The sequence below is a fragment of the Camelus bactrianus genome, chromosome 17, assembly GCF_048773025.1.
Source record: "Camelus bactrianus isolate YW-2024 breed Bactrian camel chromosome 17, ASM4877302v1, whole genome shotgun sequence".
NCBI classification, from domain to species: domain Eukaryota; kingdom Metazoa; phylum Chordata; class Mammalia; order Artiodactyla; family Camelidae; genus Camelus; species Camelus bactrianus.
In genome coordinates, this window is record NC_133555.1 from 6,439,242 (window position 1) to 6,462,802 (window position 23,561).

The 23,561-nt window shown below is 39.1% G+C and overlaps 1 protein-coding gene across 23 annotated transcripts in view; it reads right to left on the bottom strand.

Moving 5' to 3' along the window:
- Positions 1-1,452: 1,452 nt before the first annotated feature.
- The window catches only part of SETD5 (SET domain containing 5), a 72,521-nt gene continuing 50,412 nt past the window's right edge, over positions 1,453-23,561 (bottom strand). For 14 of the 23 annotated variants that reach the window (XM_074344405.1, XM_074344410.1, XM_074344404.1 and 11 more), the window contains 8 exons: positions 19,934-20,063; positions 13,171-13,415; positions 10,017-10,073; positions 7,634-8,104; positions 5,019-5,317; positions 3,804-3,937; positions 3,237-3,325; positions 1,453-2,904 (listed from right to left, as the gene is read on the bottom strand). In XM_074344405.1, the coding sequence (XP_074200506.1) occupies positions 2,296-2,904; positions 3,237-3,325; positions 3,804-3,937; positions 5,019-5,317; positions 7,634-8,104; positions 10,017-10,073; positions 13,171-13,415; positions 19,934-20,063 (2,034 nt within the window). In that variant the 3' untranslated portion in view covers positions 1,453-2,295. Of the gene's footprint in view, positions 2,905-3,088; positions 3,326-3,803; positions 3,938-5,018; positions 5,318-7,633; positions 8,105-10,016; positions 10,074-13,170; positions 13,416-19,933; positions 20,064-23,561 lie in introns of all 23 variants that reach the window. The other 9 variants (XM_074344419.1, XM_074344417.1, XM_074344415.1 and 6 more) reach the window with 2 other exon arrangements.

A 23,561-nucleotide genomic window follows, 5' to 3' on the forward strand; every position in this document is an offset into this window, starting at 1 on the left:
AAAATGGCCCCAATACTGGCTTGATTTTAATAAAGGGTAAAGGAAGATCAATCTGAATTCCTAGCCCCATTATGGGCAAAACAACTCCACGAAAGCACACTCTCCTGAACGTGGGTCCATCATACCCTCTTCAGGTAAAAACAGTGTTAGGAAAACCAGGCAAGGCAAGGTCACAGAACTGGACAAATAAGTTCTCAAATTATGATTATTATGGTTAAGAATTTTATTATCAAAATTATTACATCTCTTGTGAAAGTTCAAATGTTACAGCAAGGTGTAAACACTCCACTTGAGAAAGAAGTGACACTTCTTCCCTTCCAAGAGTTCCCCCCACCCCCCGCCCCCACCCCCCCCAGAGGTCTGGTCTTGACAGCACCCTGCCCACACAGAGTGGCTGGGGTCTCTGCACGTGCCAGGCAGGGTGAGGGCCGCCTGCCCGCTGGCCTCTCCCCTCGGTTAATAGCCAAGGGGAGAATGCAAACCCCAGCCCAAATGGAGAGACATTTACATACGTTTTATATAATATACAAAGAAACCAGCATCCCAGGCAACATGATTTCCACTCCCAACGCTCTCCCAGACTGATGGGTTTGTGGGGGAAACAACAAAAAGAAAAGTATTCTGCTGAAGTTTCAGCACTAAAAAAAAAAAAAAAAAAAAAAAAAAAGAAAGAAAGAAAAAAAAAAAAAAAGAAAAGGAAAAAAAAAAAAGAAAAAAATCTCCCCTCATTTGCAAACACCTGATTTCAATTTTGAAAAAGTGAAATTTTGTAACAGTCACACACAAAGAGAGAAGACTGTGCATATGATAGTTTTAAGAGAGGGTAGAAAGGAAGGGGATGTAAGAGGCTGAGGGAAAAAAAGGAGAAAACAAGTAGGAGGGAAGGAAGGAGGGAGACTCACAGTATTATCTTGTCCAAAAGAAAGAAGTAAGGTCCACTGCAGCACCAGGGATTACACCTGTCATGTATCTGCTACCCCTACCACGGTTATAACTGAATACAAAATTAGATAAATAAAAACACGCCAGATATTACAGTAAACAAGTGAAAGAAAGAAGCTGGCAACCGTATGGAATTTAAAAAGATTGTGTACCCCGCCTGGCTGGCCCCAGGGCTCCTCCAGGGGTGTACAACAGGCACGATGCACTGATGGGGAGAAGCCAGTCTGCTCTCGTCTCTCATCCGGAACAGTGTCAGGTGTGTGGGTGGCTTTAGAACTCTCTTACCTGTGCCACTGCCAAATAAGCACCCTTCTCAAAGACACATGGGACATGCCCCCACACAATCACAGTCCTGTCGGCGCCACTCCACAAACATGTCTTTCCATGCTTACCCTGCAGTCACGAGTGCACGCTCCCCAATCATGGAGGCGGTCCTACTCAAGAGATTATCAACTCCTGATTAATTGGGAGTAGAAAAAATAAAATTCAAAGAATTCCCAAACCACTTGGGACCTTTCCTAATCAAATTTATTGCCAATAGCTGATAAATAGCAATGCCAACTGGCCCATCTCACTTATCGTATCTGTCTTCTTTGCCTACTTACTCCATGGGTTACTGAGCTGTGAAACACCTTGGGGAAAGGAAGTGGGATGGTATCTGCTGGGGGCTCAGAGAACCACTAGGACAATCTCCTCCTGAATAATCAAGAGTTGACTACAAGCTCTTCTTCAGAGATCCAGGAACCCCTCAGAGCACACTCCAAGGTTCATCTATTTCTTTGTGTTTTTAAGACAAAGGTAGGGAATATTCTTGGTGGACACATCTTGGCCAGATACCTGCTTTTGGAATGGTTGTCTTAGGGTGAACATTTAAATACCTACCTTTTTACTTAAGTGCATGAAACCCTAACGCCACTTCAGCTAGCTTGGGGCTTTGAAATTGGCTCTTTTCACCTTTTTTCCTTTGAAAACTTTTTTTTTTTTTTTTTGGATTTAAAAAGATGTCCTCACTGCACAAGTGACTACAGGCTACAGGCAAGGATGGGAGACGGAGGCTTCAACACAACTCATTGCACTTAGAACCATTACTAACCAAAACACCATTTGCTTGTCAACAATGTACCCTTAACAGCAGGGAGAAACTTCTTTATAGTCTCTGCTTCAGACAAGATTTACATCTTTCTCCAGGGCCAGAGCCAGTCACGACCACAAGTCTTGTTTCTTGTCGACCAGACCCAATCCTCTGGCACCTTGTACCCCCTTCCCCAGCAATATGCTCGGCCTAGGTTCCAGAGGCAGCTGGAAGAAGCAGCTATGGGCTCACTCAGTTCTGTCTGCCCAAGTCCAGAAGCCCTAGGAAAGTCCTGTCTGAGTCTTGACTCCCGAGCCCTGCAGCGGCTGGAGCCGGTACTGGTGCACACCCGCACCCCCGCGCTGTGGGTAGTGCTGTGAACTGGAAACCGCAGATACCCTGGAGGCCTGGTAGGCTGCTGACTGCCCAGCACTGGGCAGACTGATAGTCCGGAAGTCTGATGGCAATGACGACCTAGAGTTCTGAGGAAAGGAGGTGGAACTCAGAGTTCCTGTGCTGGACTGGGAAACCGAGTCTGAGGTTGGAGAGTCTGAGGGGCCCTGCGGGGTAGGGCTAGCAGCACTAGATGGGCAGCTCCTCCTTGGAAGACTGCTGCCAGTGCTGTTTCCAGAATGTGGCTGGCTGCTATAATACCCTGGTGTCCCCGTAAACGAGGCCAACGAGTCTGTGGACACAGGGTGGGCGGGGCTGGAATAGGACGCAGAAGAGAGGGAGGATTCTGAAGAACCATGAGAGGGGGGGTTCCCAGGTCTCAGTGCAGTAGTTCGATAACTGTATCCTGGAGACTGGGTGGGATGTCCTCTAAAGGGGGAGGAACTCTGCTGGAGGAGGCTTTGTGATTCTGTCCGTGGACTATCACACTGCAGGAGCTAGAGAGAGTTGGGAGGAAAAGCATAAGGAGGTGAAAAAGTCCCTGTTAAGCCATTTCAGCTCGTGAACACTTAAAACTCCTTACTTCTTCATCACCATCTTAACCATTTGTTCTTTCTAGGATATCAAAGACAGTAAAATGGCTGTCCTTGGTCATTTTACTTTTCTGGCATGATTTATTACCTGAAGGTGAGCAGATGATGACTTATTTCCAAGGCAGCTGAAACTATATGGAAAGACAGCATCTCAACTGCAAAGGATGGCCAGAATCATAAACATTGGAAGCAAGAACATACTCCTATGTCCAGAGAGGAGCACTTCCTCGTCTCACCTGGTAGCTGTATCTGGAAGGGCTGTAAACGGCTGCTCCTTTAGAGAGTGCTGAGCTCAGTGTCTCTGGACCTTCACCATCTGCAGGGTCTGGAAGGTAATACAAAATCAACTCATTTTCTGAGAATAAGTGACAGATAGCCACTGTACATTCAAGTCACCAATGCCATCATCAACCCATGCTGCTCTCTTTCTGACAAATCGGGTGAGTGCAGCATGCCAGAGGGGCAACAGGAGTGGTTAATAATGGGCTGTTTTAAATGCCTCATCTGATTCCTGTCTCCTTCTTTCTCTTCATCCTTCATCAAGGTGATTTCCAGGCCTTTGGAGAGATGAGTTACAGAAAGGTATCCCTTGGGAAAGAAGAGCAGACAGAGAGCAAGCAATGCTAGATCTTAAGAACGCTGCAGCCCAAAAGAGTGGAAACAAGACTGTGCTGGAACCTCACACACAGGGGGAGCCCAACGGCTTCAGAAATGGACTCACCTCAGCCCGGCATTTGGTGTGAACTGTGTGGAGCCTGGCTCATGTGTCCCTGAACCTGGTTGGCAGAAGGCAATGGGCTCACCTGGGTCTTTTTCTGTGATGTTACTCTCCCACGTGGGAGAAGGCTCTCCTTTCTGGGCCACCCTCACACTGCTTCGGAGGACCTTGGGGATGCTCCCTCCTTCTCGGAGCCGTTCCACTGACGTGGGAACCATCCTGTGAAGGTAAGAGCATGCAGGTTTACGGCACAGGACTTAAGAGTCAACAGTCTGGAACAAGCTTTCTTCAAAGCTCTGACAAGGGTGGTACAACATATTCCCTTAAAACACCCTCCTAAACGTTATTTCCTTCAGGACCAATTTAAAACAAGGTTATCTTCTCTGCCTCAAACTATGTCTACCTCAGGCTCAGAAGAATAAGCACTTTCAAAGAAAAAGCAATCAAGGAAACGGGGGTTTAAGGGTGTCTACTTCTCTTAACCTCCATTTTGAAATGCTACATTTTCTCTCCTGCGAAGTCACGTCCCTGGCATGCACTTGCCATTTAATGTTTTATAGGTTAATGAACATTACTCATTTGAGCAGTGCCTCTTCTTTCCCAGACTTCATTTAAGTTCAAGATCCCTGAAATGCCTCATTATTTCACTCACTTGACAATCAGTCCTTGATGCTGGTATAGTCTATTTGTGGTCTCCCCTACGCCAGACAAGTCTTTTCAGAACAGGTTACATCTCTCTGCATATGCTAGCTGTGTGGATCTGAGACATCTGTTATTTTTTGTGTTAATTTTATCTTAAAAAAAATTTTTTTTTTGGCTGGGGGAGGTAATTAGGTCTGTTTGTTTGTCTGCTTATTAATTTAAATAAAGGTACTGGGGACTGAACCCAGGACCTTGTGAGTGCTACGCATGTACTCTACCATGGAGTTATGCCTTCCCCCTAAGACATCTGTTATTAATTTAAGGGGAACTTGGCTGAACTCCTGACTTACCTTTCATATGAAAGGGGAAAACAGAAGAGGCAGTGTTGTGCCCAGCAAATAAAATGGCTCCTCTGTGTTCACAACTATATGCTGCCCGACACGTTGTCCTGCAGGCCTGGTGGGATTCTTTGCTTCTCTAAGGCTGGGGGTCTGTGTTTGATACTATTAAATCAGCTGAACAGGATAGATGGTACTGTGAACTGCTGGCCAGCTTCCTCAGTTAAGTGTTCCCATGTATTTTAGGTAAAACTGGGAAAGAGCCTAGATGTACACTTCCCTCCTGAACTCGATCATTAAAGCATCAAAGATAAACTTACCACCTACTGCTGATATTCTCTTGAGGTCTGCAGTGAGATGAAGTGCTCCTGGAATCTGATGGGCTTACTGCCTCCAAATGAGACATGGAGGAATGAGATGGGGAGAATTTTTTGTGAGGGGAAGATGGGGTTCGGGCCGAGGATCCCTGCACACCATGGCCACCAGTGTCAGAAAGTGAGTTACTGCTGCCTTGCCCAGCTCCTGCAGACTTGCTTTTGCTCTGTGCAGAGTCACCTCCTCCACCAGCAGAATTTTCCTTGGCTTCTTGTTTCCGTTTGCGGTACTCCAGCAGGGACACCTAGGAAGGAAACAAGAAGCAGGACTCTAGCCAGACATCGTTGCTGGTGGATCACCAGCAACGGGGAAAGAAGATGGAACCCTAGTAAACCACTAGCAAGCCACGCAAACAAAGCAGGTACCAAAAGATGATGTTTTCCAGGTGTGTGAGAGATCTCAGCACAGCTACGTATTTAAAACAGCCAGCAACTGGCAAACAAAAGGGAATACACTAGGAGACTACATTTTTGAAAAATGGCATTCACCAGTAGACCTCGTTTTCTGCCTTCAGAGAAACATGTGGGATTAGTTCCAGAATAGAAGTATGCTATCATAGTTATTCGCAACAATGGTAGCTCCTAAAAAATGGAAGGTGAAGAGTTAGGAGCTGGTGTAGTCTGAAAAAGCCCCCTGGTGATTCTACTAGCTCTTCTTCACCCTCCAAGAATCCCTAGAGTTGGCTGTTTTGAGACAAGAGAAAAACACACAAAAAAATACAAAAGAAAAAGTCAGTGCTTCAGAATTCTTAAATGTGCTCAATTTTTCAAGATTTACCCAGGGATTTAGGACTATCTGTTTCCTACTTATATTTTAGCAAGTCAGCTCTAGAAAACCTGTACTTGGAAGCTTCTCCCCAACTCGCCATTCATCTGCCTCATTCTTTCCTGCCCTGTCTAGTGCAGCTCCCTCTTTGCTGTTACAGCACACTGTGCCTACACTGGCTGTCAACCTAATACAAGTCTTGTGTACTTTGTAAACTGTATGTTCTACAAGGGCGAAGACTAAGTTTATTTGGATTTTTATCTTTAACATCCAGGGCAGAACTTGGCCAACAGCAGGTGTTCAACAGCATTTCTGAAATAACAAGTCATTTCAATCACTTTGGCACATAATAAATGAAACCAGAAGTTCAAAGACCATTTTTGTTCCTAATGGTCAATGCTGTTCATGCAACAGTCTTCTAAATCCAACACTATCTTATTCAAACTTATCTGCCAGTGTTTCCTCCTTTTTCTATCCACTTAGAGCTCTCATTTTCCATTCAAATGTAAAAGATAACAAAAGCACAAAGTTTAAGACAATTCTGTATATGCATTTTCTATATACAATCTTGGAAGGAAGTTAATAATAAATTCTGGCAACGTATTTCACTATACTGCAAAGATAAAAAGCCACCAGGCTACATTTCAACAGGAGTACCACATGTATTTGGCAATTATGTGAGACTGCCACACACAGAACATTCAGCATCTCTAGCTCTAACAAGTAAATTGCAGTTGTTGCAACAACTCAAAATACTCCCATGAATCTCCAAGTGCCCCTAGTTGAAAACCACTGACATAAAGAGCCTATTTTTGACTTCATAATTTCTAGCATAGGCATTACTTATAAGTCAAGCCCCCCTTCCCCCCAAAAGTCAAGTCCCAAACCAGCTCTCTATGGCCTGGCCCCGCCCATCTCTGCATTCTCCTCCTCTCACTTTTCATGTGACACCATGGCAACATTCAACTGCACACCCAGAGGAGAGCCACAGTTACTTGTTCTGCTCTTTCTCCTGTAACATCTTGACCCTCATTTGCTGGCTGATTGATCCTACTTACTGTCTGAGACCAGCCAAGTCAGTGACCTGTCACCTGTCACTCCACCACCCCTCAAAGTTGGCTATGAGCTTCTTACTTGTTCTCAAAGTACTCTCCACATATCCAACTAAGCCAGGTGCCCTTGTTAAGTTGTTCTCATCACATAGGAACAATTCCTTTGGAGCTTCCATCATCATTAATGTAATTATCTGCTAAGTTCAGTCTCAGTTGCTACAAGCTCCATTAGAAGGCAACACAGCATAGTGGCAATAAGAGCACACAATCTGGAATGAGACAGACTTGGGTAGTGTCCTGGCTCTACCATATACTAGCTGGGTAACCATGGGCAAGTTACTCAACTTGCCTTAGTTTCCTCATCTGCAAAATGGGAAATTACCCATCTTTTTTAACAGGATTATCATGAAGTTAAATGCACAAGGGCTTAACGTGTTCATGCCTAGAACATGAAAAGTGCTACATATAAGTAGCGTAACTTTTTTTCACTGCTTTATCCTCTGAATTGCCTCGCCAAGTGTATGGAACATACATGGTAGGCATTTAAATTTTCTGAGTATTTATAACATTCATCAAATTGTATTAAAACAGTCTTTCACTGCACATGCCAGAGACTATGTATTACTTATTTTTGTTTTCCTCACACTGAGAACAGTGCTGAAAACATAGTGGTAACTCAGTAAATATTTATTTAATTATTCAGTTAATGTTCTTCAAAAGGGCCTATAAAATGTGACACTTACCTTTTTCCTCTGCGGTGGGTTCTGGGGGGCCGATGGGACTCCTTCACAAGCCCTTTCGCCACCAGGGGACATGGAGCCACGAGAGAGGTCTTTCATAAAACCATGTTCATATCTGCTGGGAAACCCTTCTGCAGGGGAACAGTATCCCCCATCCAAATGTAAAGGCTTCCTATCCCCTACTAGGGGAGACCCTCGATATAATCCATCTGCTCGAGGCATAGCGTTCAACGGAGAGTAGGCATACATCAAGTTAAACTCTGTCCGAAATGCCTGGTCCGAGTTTCTCACGAGGGTCTGATGTCCATCGCCACTCCTGCTTGTAAAGCCAGTCTCAGAGGCGGGCCCGACGGAGGGATGAGGAGTCAGGTCAGAATGACCTGAGTTGATGAGGGAAGGTCTGTCAGCACAGCTGTTAGTGTTGGAGTCAAGGTAGCCTACTTTTGTCAGGTCCAGATCTTTTCGATGACAAAGCTGAAAGAATAAAAATCAACGGAGACATAGGGTAGGGGAGAAAGGAAAAAGTCAAAGGGCAGAAGAGAAGGGAGTGAGAGGGCACAGGTGAACAAGGAAAGATAAGAGGGATGGAAGCAGAAGAGAGAAAGCCATTAACATCCGTGAAGGTCCCATGTAGCACCAGTCCCATGCCAGATCACCAAAGAATCCCGGCCTTTCCCAAGCTGCTTTAAAGTCTTTCTGGATGAGAATACAGGGAAAGTCAGAATTAGGTAACTGGCCAAATGCGACTATTTTGCCTGCTTAGCCTTTCATTAGGTTTGCTGAGTCACCCTGCACTACAGTATAATCTGGCAGTATAATCAGGGATTTACCTGAGCCCCATGGATGCTACAGAGGTGAGAATGGTGTCTTAAGATAACAGGTTTCTGGTGTTACTCATTTCTAAACTAATATTGATGGAAGCTGGGAGGAGGGGAAAAGGTAAAAGAAAGTAGAAAGGAGACGAACAGTCAAGTATTTAAGTTACTGGTTCAGTAAAGGAGAATGGTATTAGTTAAAGGTGTCAACCAACCAGTTCTTCACTCACTTTCACTATTATGTAGCTATGTTTCTCATAAAACTTTCTGGCTACTCAACTGTTCTTTCTTTATCCTCTAATGTATGTCAACATACCACAAGACCACTAATGCCCATCACTGCAGAGCATCTGAAATGCTGACATGTACCAAAAACAACCCCATCTATTTGGTCATCACTACCTCCTAACATCAAGATTTTCCGCCACTAGGTAAACTACAGCTAACTCTATACAAAGAAGAGTACCAGAAATCCAGATACCATACCATGTCAGCCTCCAAATTATGCTATCTTAGAATCTTTAGCAACTGAGGAGAGAGGTTTAAGTTCCTTACAGGATAGAGTAAAAAACTCACAGAAAACATCTAGTACACTAGGAAACAATCCTTTTCAGCTTCATGTTGACCTATAAAATTCTACTGAGGCAAAATTTGGTCATCTGTCACTGAGTTTAGCACTAATATTTTTATTGTTAAGGGTAGGGGTTAACAGTTCAGTTAATTTCTGAAAGGTTATGACAGACCGTAACTTTCTCTTCAAGAGTAAAAAGGTTCCCACATGAATTCATGAAGTTAATCATTACTTACATTTGTCTAAATCTTGTAATACTTAAGAAACTCTAGCACTAAAATCTGAATTTAACATCTCAACAGCAGTAGGATTTCTAAGAAAAGCACTCAGATGATATCCTAAGAGATAACACTTGTACAGCAACCATTTCCCAACCACTGCAGAATGGAGGCCTGTGTCACAGAAGCCATGGGCTGACCTAGAGAGCTGAGAGGCATGACTCTCCCTTCCTAAAGAAGTTGCTTAATCTATCAACCAAAGCTCAAAACATCCAGTTAAACAGAGCTGTCAGAGTAACCCTGGATTAAAGCATAAATCATTGCCTAATTTTTCCAATATATGCTGCTCCTTTATTAGCCCAAGATAATAAATAGCAAGAGACAGTTCCTACCAGTTATTGATTTAACTTTCCTTATTTAACAAACACACTTTATTCGTTAGACGATCTTTAACAAGGTTCCCACCACATCTTCAGTTTCTTTAAACTTGACTTTTAGATTCTATCTTCTTTTAAAGAACTCATCAGCCATACCCGCCCCCAAACAGCAACAAAAACAAACCCCACCACACACACACACACACAACTTCATTTTCCTCCATCTACCCTGAAAGCTCTGAGTAACCAGTCTTACATAGGAAGATTCAACTTATAGTGACCAATCGGCCACCCTCCAGCCCACTGCATCATTCACTAGGGTCCCCTAGCCCTCCCCACACGCGCAAGAACACACTCATGCACACTCACTCTCAGCCTCCAAGTGTGAGATGGTGTGATAACTACCTCGGGTGACAGGGACTCGGGCCTACTCGCAGGGGAACTCTCAGGGGAGGATATGTTCTAGAGGAGGGAAAAGCATCTTGTTATTCATCTACTCAAAAGAAGCAAAACAAACAAAAAATAAAGCAAAAGCAAGCATAGATGGTTAGCCACACTTTTTTTGAGGGAGTCAGGAGGGAAAGGGGTAAATAAGTGCACAGGGGAAATGTTTAAATGCAGAATTCATCTCAATGGACAGAATGACTTGTTAAAGTGCTTTCTGGTGTCTTTGAAAGCATTTAAAGGTAAATTGGTTATAATGGTTCATGCTATCAGTGAACATCTCAAGCAGATATCAAGAAAGTGTTAAACTGGTGAGATTCTACATTATTATATGTCTAAATCAGATTAAACTGTAGCAACCTATTTTTCATTAATGGGCACCTTTTTTCTTCACCCCATGCCTCCTTCTCAGTGTCATTTGCTCATCCTCTTGTGTGACTCGTGCTGGGGGCTCACAGGGTTAGGGAGATGACCAGTTCCTCTCAAATGAGTTGCAGGAGTTATGACTGATGGACTCTAGCTCATAGGCTAGACAGTTCTGGACATAATCCAAATGGATCTGATCACTCCTACCAATGTTCTCTGATATTAAAATCCATTGTATTTTGAGGAATAGAGAGAAAAGGAAGGGGAGAAAGAAAAAAAAAAAAAAAAAAGCAGATGTGTACACTTCTAGTCCCTGGTCCTAAAAACAGGGCTACCTGAGGGCTTTTGCCTAAGGCAGCACTCCCGTATCAAACAGGAAGTGGGCAGTGAGCTGGGACAGAAGATATGATGGGTAAAAAAGCAGAGAGGATGATGGTGGTAGCTATAACTAGGATTCAGGGTAAGCGGAGGGTTGCTAATGTTGTAGGCCTGGATAGCTGGCCTGGGTTGCAGGACTATCCTGTGGCAGGAGAAATGGGGCTGTTTCAGCAGAGCAGGGATACTGGCTGTGAAATTTTATTTGGTGGTGTGGGTAGTATGTGTGAGATGGATAGTGGGGTAAGGCTCTCCAGGCAGGAAGACAAGGGAAGGGTTACTCTAGTGCAAAGGAGGGGCTAATTAAGCATGCCTTCCCAATGGTGATTTCACTCTTTATTTGATGCTTCCCCCTCCTCATGATCTTGTTTCTCTTCCACTATGTCTCTTCAATTCTTTCCCTTTGTACTGAAGAGATTTCTCACTTTTCTCCTAGAATGTTTTTAATTTTTCCTTCCAAAAATATACTTCCCCCAATGGGGCTGATCTTTACTTGTGATACCTTTCTGGTATTTCTCTGTGTCACAGTCTTGGATGGAAATAAGGCTTCTTCCCACCTCCCTATACTAGAATACAGGAACGAGTATGGCAATTAGAATGATGATAAAGATGGTCAGGATCATGAAATTTGTTTTTTTAACTGATGAAAAAGTTTGAATGTCCTTAGTTAAATCATGAGACTAAAATAGTGAAAACACGTACTGATTTTTTGAAGGGATAATATAATATATAGTGTTTTCCCCCTTCCTGGTATTCTAAACATTATGCTTAGACTAAAATGATCTTTGATTTAAAATAAAAATAAAAATGGGGGGTGGGTATAGCTCAGTGGTAGAGTGCATGCTTAGCATGCATGAGATTCTGGATTCAATTACCAGCCACTGAAATTCCCATTCCACTGAAAAAAACAAACAAAAAAAAACCAACAAAAAACCAAACCAAACAAACAAAAAAACCCCAAACCACCCAACACCTTACATATGCATAGTGTTTTATAGTTACCCGAAATGCTGCAAGGGGTAGGAAATATTAATGAGTGCTAAACTTGGTTCTAGAAAGAGACTTACCTTCTAATTTTACCTTTAATTATAGTAAAAACTTTAATTATGATAAAGTATGAAATTCTATTCCTATAATCTGCTGGCCAATAGAGAGAATGTCCTATCATGAAATTTTACCATCAAACTTTACTTTGCCAATTGAAAAGTCAATTCCAACTAGACCAAATAAAGTTAGTAAGGCCCATGTCAGCTGTTCTGCTATCTGGCTAAAAAAAATGCAATAGGGAATTTGGTAGAGAGTAACTTCCCTTGAAATCAAACATAACCAGGAAGGACCTTTCCCTCCCCAAAAAAGTTTGCTCTAAAAGTTAACACGGTCTAGGATGGGTACAGAATATGGCTGCTTCTTGCTTCCAAGGCTGCTAGTCACTCTGAGTTAGCCATTTAAAGGCTGAGGAATCCCCACGCTCTCATAAAACCAGAATATGTAGGGTGGCAGTAGTTAGAACATTCACCTTATCAAAGAACACATCTAGAGAAGTGTAAGCTAGGGTCACAGTTGGGTGTGTTTAGTCATCAGAACAAATTTTTCTGAGAAGGAATACATAGTGTCCATTTAATTCAATAAAAATTAAAGCAACATGAAACAGATGAAATTTTTTATGCACATGGATTCTATTCAGTACACCTCATGTCACTCAAACTTGAATACTAAAGCAATTCAGATTTAACTTTTGAAACAGCTGAGACACATTTCTAACTTAATCCAGAGAGTGAATGTAATAAATTTAGCTCTTATACCCATGCTGCTAGCCTCTTTCTACTTCCCATTCCTAACACATTATAACAAGGGAAAGTAACCTGGAGCAGGAAAAAACCCCTAATTTGCCATAAACCATACCCCAATGCTTCTTAAATCTGTCTACTGAGGCCACAAGAATGCAAAATAACAAAGACATTTCATTGATTTAAAAGCTGGGAAATGGAGACATAATCAATTAGTATAATCTAAGCTCTCAAGGTGGTGTCATTGTAATGGTTACTAAGCAGCTAAAGGCCTGTATTAACCAAGGTATACGGTAAGATAAAGATGGAGATCTAGTATGATTACCACCTAAAGTTATGGAGACTGAGGAACTGCATGCAAAAGACTGATGAGTGTCACCAGTGGGAGCACTACTTCTACCTGGGAAGAATGGGGGCACTGCCGAGACCAGAAGCTACCAATAGCTCACAATGACCCTGAGGTTTCTTCTCTTGCTAAGATGGGCAAAGAATATGGTAAAGAAACACATGGAGTGAAATATCTGAAATGAGGAGGTGCAAATGATGATTTTCATATTCAGTACTCCCAACAACGAAACCCAAATCACCTCAAACTGCAGAGGAGTATTGCAGCGACTAGCAGTAGTAATAGACGTGATTGGTGAGAACATGAGGCTGTATCCATTTCGACACTCCTCTTCCGGGTGAGACGGGCCAGGTGTGGTCAGCGGGGGGCTCTTTGAGCCTGCACTGGGAGGGGGCGGTGTGACTGGAGAAAGAGGCCGCAGTAACTTGGTGACATTCTGCTCCATCAGATAGCGAGACTTCCATTTCTTTAATGGGCTCAACAAGTCTGTGAAATACAAAGCCTGGCTGAGCAGTTTGAAACTACAGTTTACAGGGAGGCTCTGCAGTGTAGCCATTAATCTCTAGCCTACAATGGCTCTTAACTCCTCTTTGGCCTCATCCCATTGTTATCTCCTGCAATTAAACCAAAAGCCCAAAGCAACTCTAATTACCACACTTAAACTTTCAAAACTATCTCCCCCCAAAAATCACCGGATGAATCTGACACTTTTAATGATTGATCCCTGGAGTTAATATAATCTCTTGTAGTGGAAAATATAAATTTACTTATTTCACACAGAGTTTCTGAAAATCTCAAATCTGTGTCACTTTGTTAAAATCACCCTCCACTGAGGAGGAGGGTGTAAGTTCAGTGGTAGAGCACATGCTTAGCAAGCACGAGGTCCTGGGTTCAATATCCAATACCGAATAATCAAACAAACAAAACCACTCTCTACAGAATTGCCATGTCAATAGCTCAAGCTTCTGGAATCCTAACTCCAAACTCTTTCTGTCTTCTTTTATAGATTTCTGCCATTTTTCAGTAGCTCTTTATATACTTATTCTCCTTCAGCAGGAAAGAGTTACATATGATCATCTGACCCTTATCCAGCCCTCTGACTTAAAGAGTACTTCAAGAACTCCCAACCATTTTCAAAAACTAGGCTGGTATTCTTTTTCTGATGGGAATTTACTTTTTACTGTACACTTTTTAGGTTCACTTAGAAAGGAGTTACTATGCTATAAATTTTAGTGACTACCCAGGCCAAAGCACCTATTTCACTTTCTCACAGGAAAAATCTACTTCTATTCATTTACAGTTCAAAGTTATTTACTTACTTAATACCTACTATACAGCAACCACTGAACTAGGTATATGGTGGGGAAATGGTCATCATATATCCTATTTAAAGGAGACTACAAATGTGTAAGAAAAAGAAAAGATAAATAAAACATGTTTAATATCACTTAAAGAACCTCAACAGAGGTGATCATAATTAAGCTTTCAAGTGCTTCTTACATACTAAGCACTATATATTAATGTGCTTTACATGAATTTTCAGATTTAACTTGAATAACTATAAACTCATCACTGTTATTATTATTATCCCCATTTTAAAGATAAAGGACTTGAAGTATAAGAGAGATAAAGACTAGGTAATCTAGTTCCCACCTACATTCTTAGTCATAAAGTTCAATCATATGCCCAGAGCTTGATGGAAGGATTGACATTTACCCCAAGCCTTTGAGGAAAAGTTCGGGACAGTATCAGAGCTATGCTTCAGGAAGAGTCCCCTGGCAGGAATGGTTAGGATGAGATTGGACTGGGTAACTGTTTGGAGTTAGTGGAGTAGTTGAACAGAAGGAGTTATGAGTACTGAACTGGGGCAGTAGATGTTGAAATAGGGAAGAAATAAATGCAAAAAATAATGGAGATACATATTTTCCCTGGTATCTGAGAATTTTTAAGTTTCCTAGATTAGAAGTATTATCCATATTTTCCTTTTGTTCCAGATACTAAGTTCTCCGTCTTATTTTTCTTTTCTCCTTTTCAAAAGTGCCTAGGTATAAAACAAACAAATGTGATTCACGACTTATACTTAGAATAACTTTTACATATTTCAGGAGTCTTAATTGGTGAATCTTTGAAACGACTATACTGCAAGGTCCAACACTATAACTACTAGCGGTAATTATGTAAATGATGAAGTTCACTGTAGGGAAGTTAGAAAGTTCAGATGAACTCTTCCACCCCCAAATCAACTTGCAGGCCACTCATTTAAAATAGATTTACTGAGAACCTATTTATGATATTATATTCAACAAAACTGACCTGAAGTTTATATGCCAGTGGATATTTGCCTTTTTTCTATTAATAGCACTATATTTATAATTTTTTTCCAATTTCATTTTTCTTCTTTTTGCATACACAGCTGTCAAATTTCAAGTGGTTAAAATCTATCTTTTATGTTTTTTTAACCTTTATTCAAATAATTCCTAGTATTATATAAACAAACATCTACATACTGAAATACATACATAACTTAAAGTCATACCCACAAATTAATGCACTGCTAATATACTGGTGAATTTTCATTTAGATCTCTTTCTTGACAGGGCCTTACTGACTCTTGTCTAAATCACACTGATCAATAACCTACTATTTTTACTCAGAAATATATAGTAAAACTCTTTCCATAACAATGACGAAAACGTTACAATTATTTTTTAATTTTACTAGTAGCCTTTTTTGGCTATACAGGATGTATATCTTTACTCAAATTTATCAGTCGTTCCCTTTATTTCCTGCCACTGACATCACTAATGTCACCCTACCCCAAGACTGTAAAAATACTGGGCTATTTTCCCTTTATATCCATATTTAGTTTTTGTTTTTTTAAGTTAAAAAAAATTTATTTTTATTAAAAAAATTTTTTTTGGGGGGGAGGTAGTTAGGTTTATCTATTTATTTATTACTCTCGGCGGAGGTACTAGAGATTGAACCCATGACCCCATGCATACTAGGCCTGCACTCTACTCCTGGGCTATACCCTCTCCCCTCGTATTTAATTTCTGAATTTAATTCAAATAGAACATTTTTTAGGATAAGTTATTGATTATCCTTTTCACATGCCAAATGTGTAGCATATTCTTTCAAATCCTTTTGTAATTATAGAATAATTATAATTTCTCCACTGATTTAAAATAAGACAGGTACTGGGTTTAGTTCTGAATGTTATCCTGTACACTTGCTGTCCAGATGGCATCAATATTGACATGCATTTTAATTTTAGTACATCTACTTGGTCAGTTCTGGTTATGCTACTCTAGCTCTCCAAAGTATTTTGCCTATTCTAGCATACTTGTTCATGTCAATGAATGCAGAAATAATCTGTCAACTATTGCTGACATTACCCCGCCACCAAAAAAAAAAAAAAAAGGCTGATTGGGGTTGTATTAAATTCATGAGTAATTTGTGGAGAATTCTCATACACCATGGCACGATCTATCAGCTACTCATGCTTTCATTTATATTCCTCTTTATCATAGATTTGCCACATTCCTAATTACATTTACTTTCCAGTGTTCTCTATTTTTGGCTACTACTGTGAACTGAATGGATTTCTCCCTTTACATTACCTAAATGTTACTGCTAACATATAAGACAATGTTTACATAATTTTGTACCCAGCTACCCTATTGATCTCTACTAGTTTTTCAGTTAATCTTCTTGGCTTTCCCAGGTAGATAAGCATATTATTTGTATACGGTGATAACACATACATCCTAATCACTTTGGATAATAATTCTAGAAGTTGTTAAATAATAATGGCAATAGTGGGATGATAACCCTTCTTGATGTTTAATCTAACTAGTTTTTACCATGAAGCATAACTAGCAACTGTTTTCTGGTAGATGTAAAAGAAAATATCATTAAGTGTGTTATTTTATTAGATTTATCATTAAATTCACATTTACTGTGCTCGGATTTCCCCCTCCTCCATTCGCTAGCTAAAAAATTATATTAATACATTTTCAAATATTGAGCCACCCTTATATTCTGAGGAAAATTTTTATTTGGTCATAATACACTATTATTTTAATATTCTCACAAGATTCAAGATACAGATCACTGGAATCTAATTCAAAAGTAGTACTATGCTGTGTTTTGGAGACGGAGTAAGTTAATTCGATAAAACAAATCAAGAGTAAAAATTTTAATACGACTGTATAGTATCCCATGAAAAGCATGTGCAATACAAGATAAACCACAGAATCTACCATTCCTTTATTGGCTGAAACCCAGGTTGTTTTTATCCTATATGTACTTGCAATTATTAATAATTCTATGACTAACACTTTGTACTAAAATTTTGGTCCGCACCTACTTCTATACAAGTACCTAAAACAGTAATTACTAGGTTAGGGAGTGTGAATATTTTAAATGCACATGATAAATCTTACCAAATTGCTAGTAGGGCTATTATTCTCCTATCATTTTTACTGCAAACCCTTTATCCAAAAACTTTTGTCCTCTATTAAATAAAGACAGAAACACTGTTTATTTAAGTTTGATTTAAAAAAATTAAATGTGCGAAGAATTTACTTTGGCAAAAGGCTAATTCTTCTTAATCCTCTAAGTAAGTAAAAATAACCAGAATAATTTACCTAATCTTTCATTTATCTCCAATTAGCACTATAAAGCAGATTATTAAGATCTGTTTCTGGCTACTCTGTTACATATATATAACCATTCTTATACACTACTGTACTAATTTGATTACGAGCTTCTGGTTTCATATTAGAAGCTAGTTTTTTACTTCTAGGTAAAGTACTTCATCATCACTCTTTTTAAATTTTTTCTTATTTTCATTTTTTTAAGGATAAACTTCAAAATCATTTAATCAAATTCCAAAAACAGGTTAGTTTGATATAAACCATATGAAGCCAAGAAAGAAACTGATTATATTTATTCTTTCCATTAAGGAACATGGGATTTCTCTTCATTTCCTAGAAGCTTAAAAAAGCGCTTCTCAGTGACGGTTTGTTCTACATGTCTCACCATTATTCCTAACCAGTTCCTTAGTTTTATTAAGCTTGGGAATGAAAAATTTTTCTTCATTCATTTCCTCAGTACATAAATGCTATTAATTTGTGCATACCCAGCGGTTTTACTGAACTCTTGTTCATTAAGCTCTCCAATTGATTAGTCAGGATCTCCTAGCTATACACTCACAGAATTTACAAATAATGAACACTGTGTGCTCTCCTACCTGAATAGTAATACCTTTTATTTCTATACAACTTTAGCTTTTAGGAACTTAGAATCTTTAACATATCCTAGTATCTGACTAATTTCTATAACTTTCATAAACCCTTGACAAGAAAGAATTTTGTGAAGAATAATGACAGTAATAATTCCTATTAAGGGTCTGATATGGCACTTTATGTACATTATTTAATTTAATCTTACATTAAAACTACAAAGCAGGTATTACTATATCCATTTCACAGATGAAGCTCAGAGATGTTTTGTAACTTGCTTAACATCATATAGTCTTAGTAAAGGGTAGAGCTAGTTTTCAAATTCAGGTCTGTTGGATTCTTTCTACTACACCAATCTGTCTCCTTTTCTTAAGATCTCCTTGATCTTTTTGAAAAAAAATAAAACAAAATATAAATAATTCCTCAGGATATACACTGACTTGTAGCAATATACCAAGTTGTGTTAGTGTACTGCTTGGTTTTAATTAAATATTTTTCTCTGTTTATGTTGCTTCTAAAAGGCAAGGTGTGTCCTTTGGATGTTTCTCACTGCTAGAGACGAGAAATTCAATAAAGGCTGGTGACTAACAGTCACCATTCCAACCAGGGCACACAGTAACAAGGGCATTTTCCCCAAGTCTTTGCCAGTCAGGACATGAATTGCTAATACAGCCTCCCTTTCCCAAATTCAAACACACACACACACCCCTATGCGTGTATACTAGACAGAAGACTTCAGTTAAGTTGTATTCTCACTATATTGTAAAAGCTGCCAATAAACTGTTAATACTGGTGGAACTCTGGTGCCAGTATTTTTTCATATTAACCTAGTTTGAGTAAATCTCCCTAATCTTCGGTGAAGAAGAGAGTAACATATTTTAAATACATGGTATTATTTATCTTCCAGATGTTCTACACTGGGAGTTTATTATCCTAACGTTACACATGCAATAATTCATAATCCAATCCAGGGACAGAAGAACAAACTAAGTGAATAACTTGAAAGAAATATTTTTAGTAGCCTACTTTTTTCTAAATACAGTATTATACATGGAATTTTAATATAAAGCAGGTATTACCAGTACCAATCGCTTTAAGTTCATATTTACTCAGAAAGGCAACGAACAGTAACAAATAAGTGGTTTTTATGAAAACTTGAAATATTATCATGTTAGCTATAGCCTTGCATGACCTTTGGCATCTTATTTATTTTGGTGTTTCGTTTTGATTGTAATATTCACAAAACTGATTTAGAGATAAACTTAAGAAAAATAGAGAGGATTTTCAATTAAACTAATATTGGCTAGGAGAAACTGCACAAGCCCTTTTGAAAACAACCAATTCATAACAATTTCTCATTTTCGTCACTCATCCCTTGTCCCTTCAGCCAAGTCCCTCCCAGTTCAGTTACCTATGATTCTGATTCTCCTGAAAGTGCCCCACATCTTTCTTGCTTATTTCCCCTCTTATAAATATGGATATAGATTTCCTAAACTTACTATTTTAAATGTATCTAACCTTTTTACAACCATTTCTGCTGTTATCTGTACACTGTCTAGTTCCTTCTTTGTCGTCCTGGGAAAACTGATCCCTGACTTGAGATCTCTCTCTTCCTCTGTAAAGACAGATGTAAAGTAACTATTTAGAGAACAATGCTATTTCTTTTTTATATCAGACTCTAAGTATTCATAGTGAAATTTTTAATGTAAATCCAAAATAATCACTGTTTATGTATTCAGAGAGGTTTGAGATACCTACCTGCATTGTCTTTGCAGATACTAGACGAGTTACTATTCTCATTACTTTGGTATAGGTGCTGAGTTCTAGTCTCCTGGGGTACAGATGATGTTTGGGTCATCCCTTCTTCCAAGGCTTGCTTTATCCAGCGCTGTAATGGGAAAAGAACCAAAGAATTTTCAAGCATCATTTAAAACTATTTAGTACACCTATTTAAATGCATTAACCAGGTCATTACATATCAAACTGGTGAGAGATGCAATCCAACACATTCCATTCAGGTCCATAGTTAAGTTATTTTTTGTCCTGTGTTTCAACATTTTAGAATTCTGCCCCATTAATTCCTTGTATAGGGCATAACTGAGAAAGCCTGGATTACACATAATGAATTGCCATTAAAAAAAACAACCAATAAAAAAAGATTACTATTCAACTTTTCATATTGCTTAGAATGGGATAAATGGGAAAAGATAAGTAAGAAATCTTAGCCCTTATTTAAGAGACTCTGATCATATAGGATAAAACTAATATATAAAATAAGGATGTAGAAGGAAGATAAACGCTCTCTTAAGAGTTGTCTGCCCTGTGCTGGGGATATCTGAAGACGTAACAGAAAAGATTCACAGGAAAACTTTGGATAAGAATAAACAGCTCTTCACTACAAGTACCAAAATACTTCCAGAAGATCTACTCTCAGATGGACTATCCCGTAAGTTTTTTCACCCCATCAAGTAGTTTGGTTAAATTTTGCATGAATAATACAAATATCCAGAATAAATGACCTTCTACAGAAATCAAAAATGGGAAAAAGTCAAAAAGAGCTCTCTAATCAGTCACATTTTTTTGGTACAGAATATTGGAATCTAAAATGATGGAAACAAATTTAGGTCAGAAAGTAAGTCTGCAAAGATTAGGATAATAAGACTATGTATCCTGTGGAAGAGAGAAAATTTCTTACCTGTAATTGTGTTCTCTTAAGATACACAGTTGTAGGTTGCTCACCACTCTGTGGCTCTCCTGCCCTGACATAAGACAGATCGAATTTTGATAAACATCAATGTCTGAGTCAGACCCTACCCCAAATAGGAAGAGCAAAGGTGATTATAACTTTACACCTTTAGAGAACAAGTATTACAGGTAAGTAAATAATCTCTTTACCAAAGAGAGCAATTCTAACAGATTTACCCTCTTAGGAACTTAGGAAATAATGTGAGGAAAATTTCACCAAAAAAACTTTTACATCATATAAATGGCATTGTGGTCTGCCAAACAAAAACAAAAATATAATTAAAAGTGTAAGAAGCGTGAAAGGAGTTAAGAGTGAATACGTATCTAAAAGAGAGATTTTAACAGTCAATTGAATTACATCAGTATTTCAGGATATGACCAGGTCTCTGAAAAGCCAAAACAAGACCAAGAATGAACTGTTTTACATACAGAATATTGATATAAAGATGAACTGTCAGAACCATGCTCCTTACACCTTAGAAGAGACTTCAGAGGTCACCTTGGCCTAAGCATTCCCTATACAGATGTGGAAAATTAGGCCCAGGAGGACAAAATGAGTGAAAACCCTTTGTTACAGATATCTTAGTACAAGTTTTTCTTTTCAGACCAGATGGCAGGACTCATGTGGAGTCACTGTACTTTCCTCCAAGAAAAGTTAATTTCTTATATTTCCAGTGTCAAGTAGATGCACCCATAAAAGAATTCTGGAACTGATGACTACAAAAAGGGAAAATAAAACCAGGACAGGGGCATTCTAAGGAATAAGATGCTGCTCAGGTTAGGTTAAGGTTGAACACAGCAACATGATCAAATTCATTCCTCCTGGCTCTATTGTAGGTCTACACAATATTTTAGAGCCCATAAAGAAGGAACATGAACATTTGTTTGTGTCTAACAAGTTCCAATCACCCCTATGGATAACAAATTAACTTTAGACAATCTCTCCAAGTTCCAGCTACAGTTATTAAAGTCAAAAGAACGTTTCTTCCTTCTCTGAAACTCTCTGTTGAAGAGGTTTTTTTTTGGAAGCTTAGAGATAGCCAGAGAATTGTCTTTATGATAGGGAAAGAGCAAGAAACTAATTTGTGTCTTAGAATCTAAATATCTGGACTGAAACTTGGCCATGCCTCTTACTAGATGCCTAACTCTGGGCAAGTTCCTGAACAGTTCTGAGCCAAAGTTTTTGATCTGTAAATTGAAGCCAATAATCACAACCTTACAGGGTTGTCATGAATGGTAAGTGAGATGCCTGTGAAGAAAGGTTGTAGCACAGTACTGAGCACACATGCTCAGTGAGGACTTGTTCAACTGAATTTCTGTGCTGTGTATAGAGACACACAGATGAATAACCCTACAGTGTAAATAATGAAATATCAATGCAAAGCAGTGTTTCATTTTCATTTGGGATGGGAAACCAAATGCCTCATACTTATCATGCCTACAACGTTAAGTTTAGAGATTTAGAGAGAACAAGGAGGGAGACTCCTGAAAGGCCTGTTGGCCACTTACACATGTTTCCATTCCAAAATAACAAGTAAAGTAAAATCCAACAAAAGATATACCATAACAGGCTTGTTGGCGTTCTGTCAAATACTCTGTAAGAATCTAGGTGCAAATATACATATGCAACTTTACACTGTGTTTAACTCATGAAGCCTTTACCTCCTTTAATCAGATATAAAAGAGGAAGCCTATTAGGAATACACTGCTTGAACTACTCACATGGAGGACGGTTGCTCTTATCTATATGTTTAACTTATTTTCCTCTCTTAGGGATTTTAGAAATTTATTATAATTTTGTTTAATAATGGAAATCTGAACTGTAAGAATACTTTCTAAACAATCTAAAAACTTGTTTCCCTCCCCACCCAGGATAAAACTGAGTTCAATTTCTAATAAGACCCAATTTCATTAATTTTGCCCCATAAAGAGCCACATTCTTGTTTTGTAATATAATCCTGATTATGTTAACAGCAAATATCAAACCTATGATTTAAACTTAAACAATTTAAAAAGACTCAATTTAAGTAAGGTAACTTTGCTATAATTCAGCATACTTAGCCTGAACTCTTCCAAAAGACTAATACGACACAGACAAAAGAGCAGTGTGTATAAAGCAAGACTAAGGATGGTCAGATACACTAGGAGAACATTACATGGCTATGAGTTAAATGGGATTTCTAACTGTTGCCAGTGGGGACACAAAGATGTGATACAGATACAAGTTCTAAATCATAACCAAGTAAAAAGAGCTCCAAGAAATGGACTTATATCAGATATGAAGTCATATTCGTACACATTTTTGATTTTCACGGAACTCTGCTACTTGGAAAAAAGCAAGATGGGAATATAAAGACTGTAATCTGGCATCAGAATGATCAAGGCAGCATTCAAAGAGGCTAGCCCATACTATTTGCAATTCAGAGTTCACTATTAACCTGCACTAGACTGTCTACCCTACTTAAAGGACCAAAATAAGAAACTCTAGTATCTGCCTTGATAAGACACTTCAACAGTGAACAACCTATGAAGTCCAGTACTATGTCCAGCCAAAGACAGAACAAAAGGAAAGTTTCTTTCAAATATATATTAAGCCATCTCTTGACTTGCTCCTCCAAGCTAAAGACCATATTTACAGCTT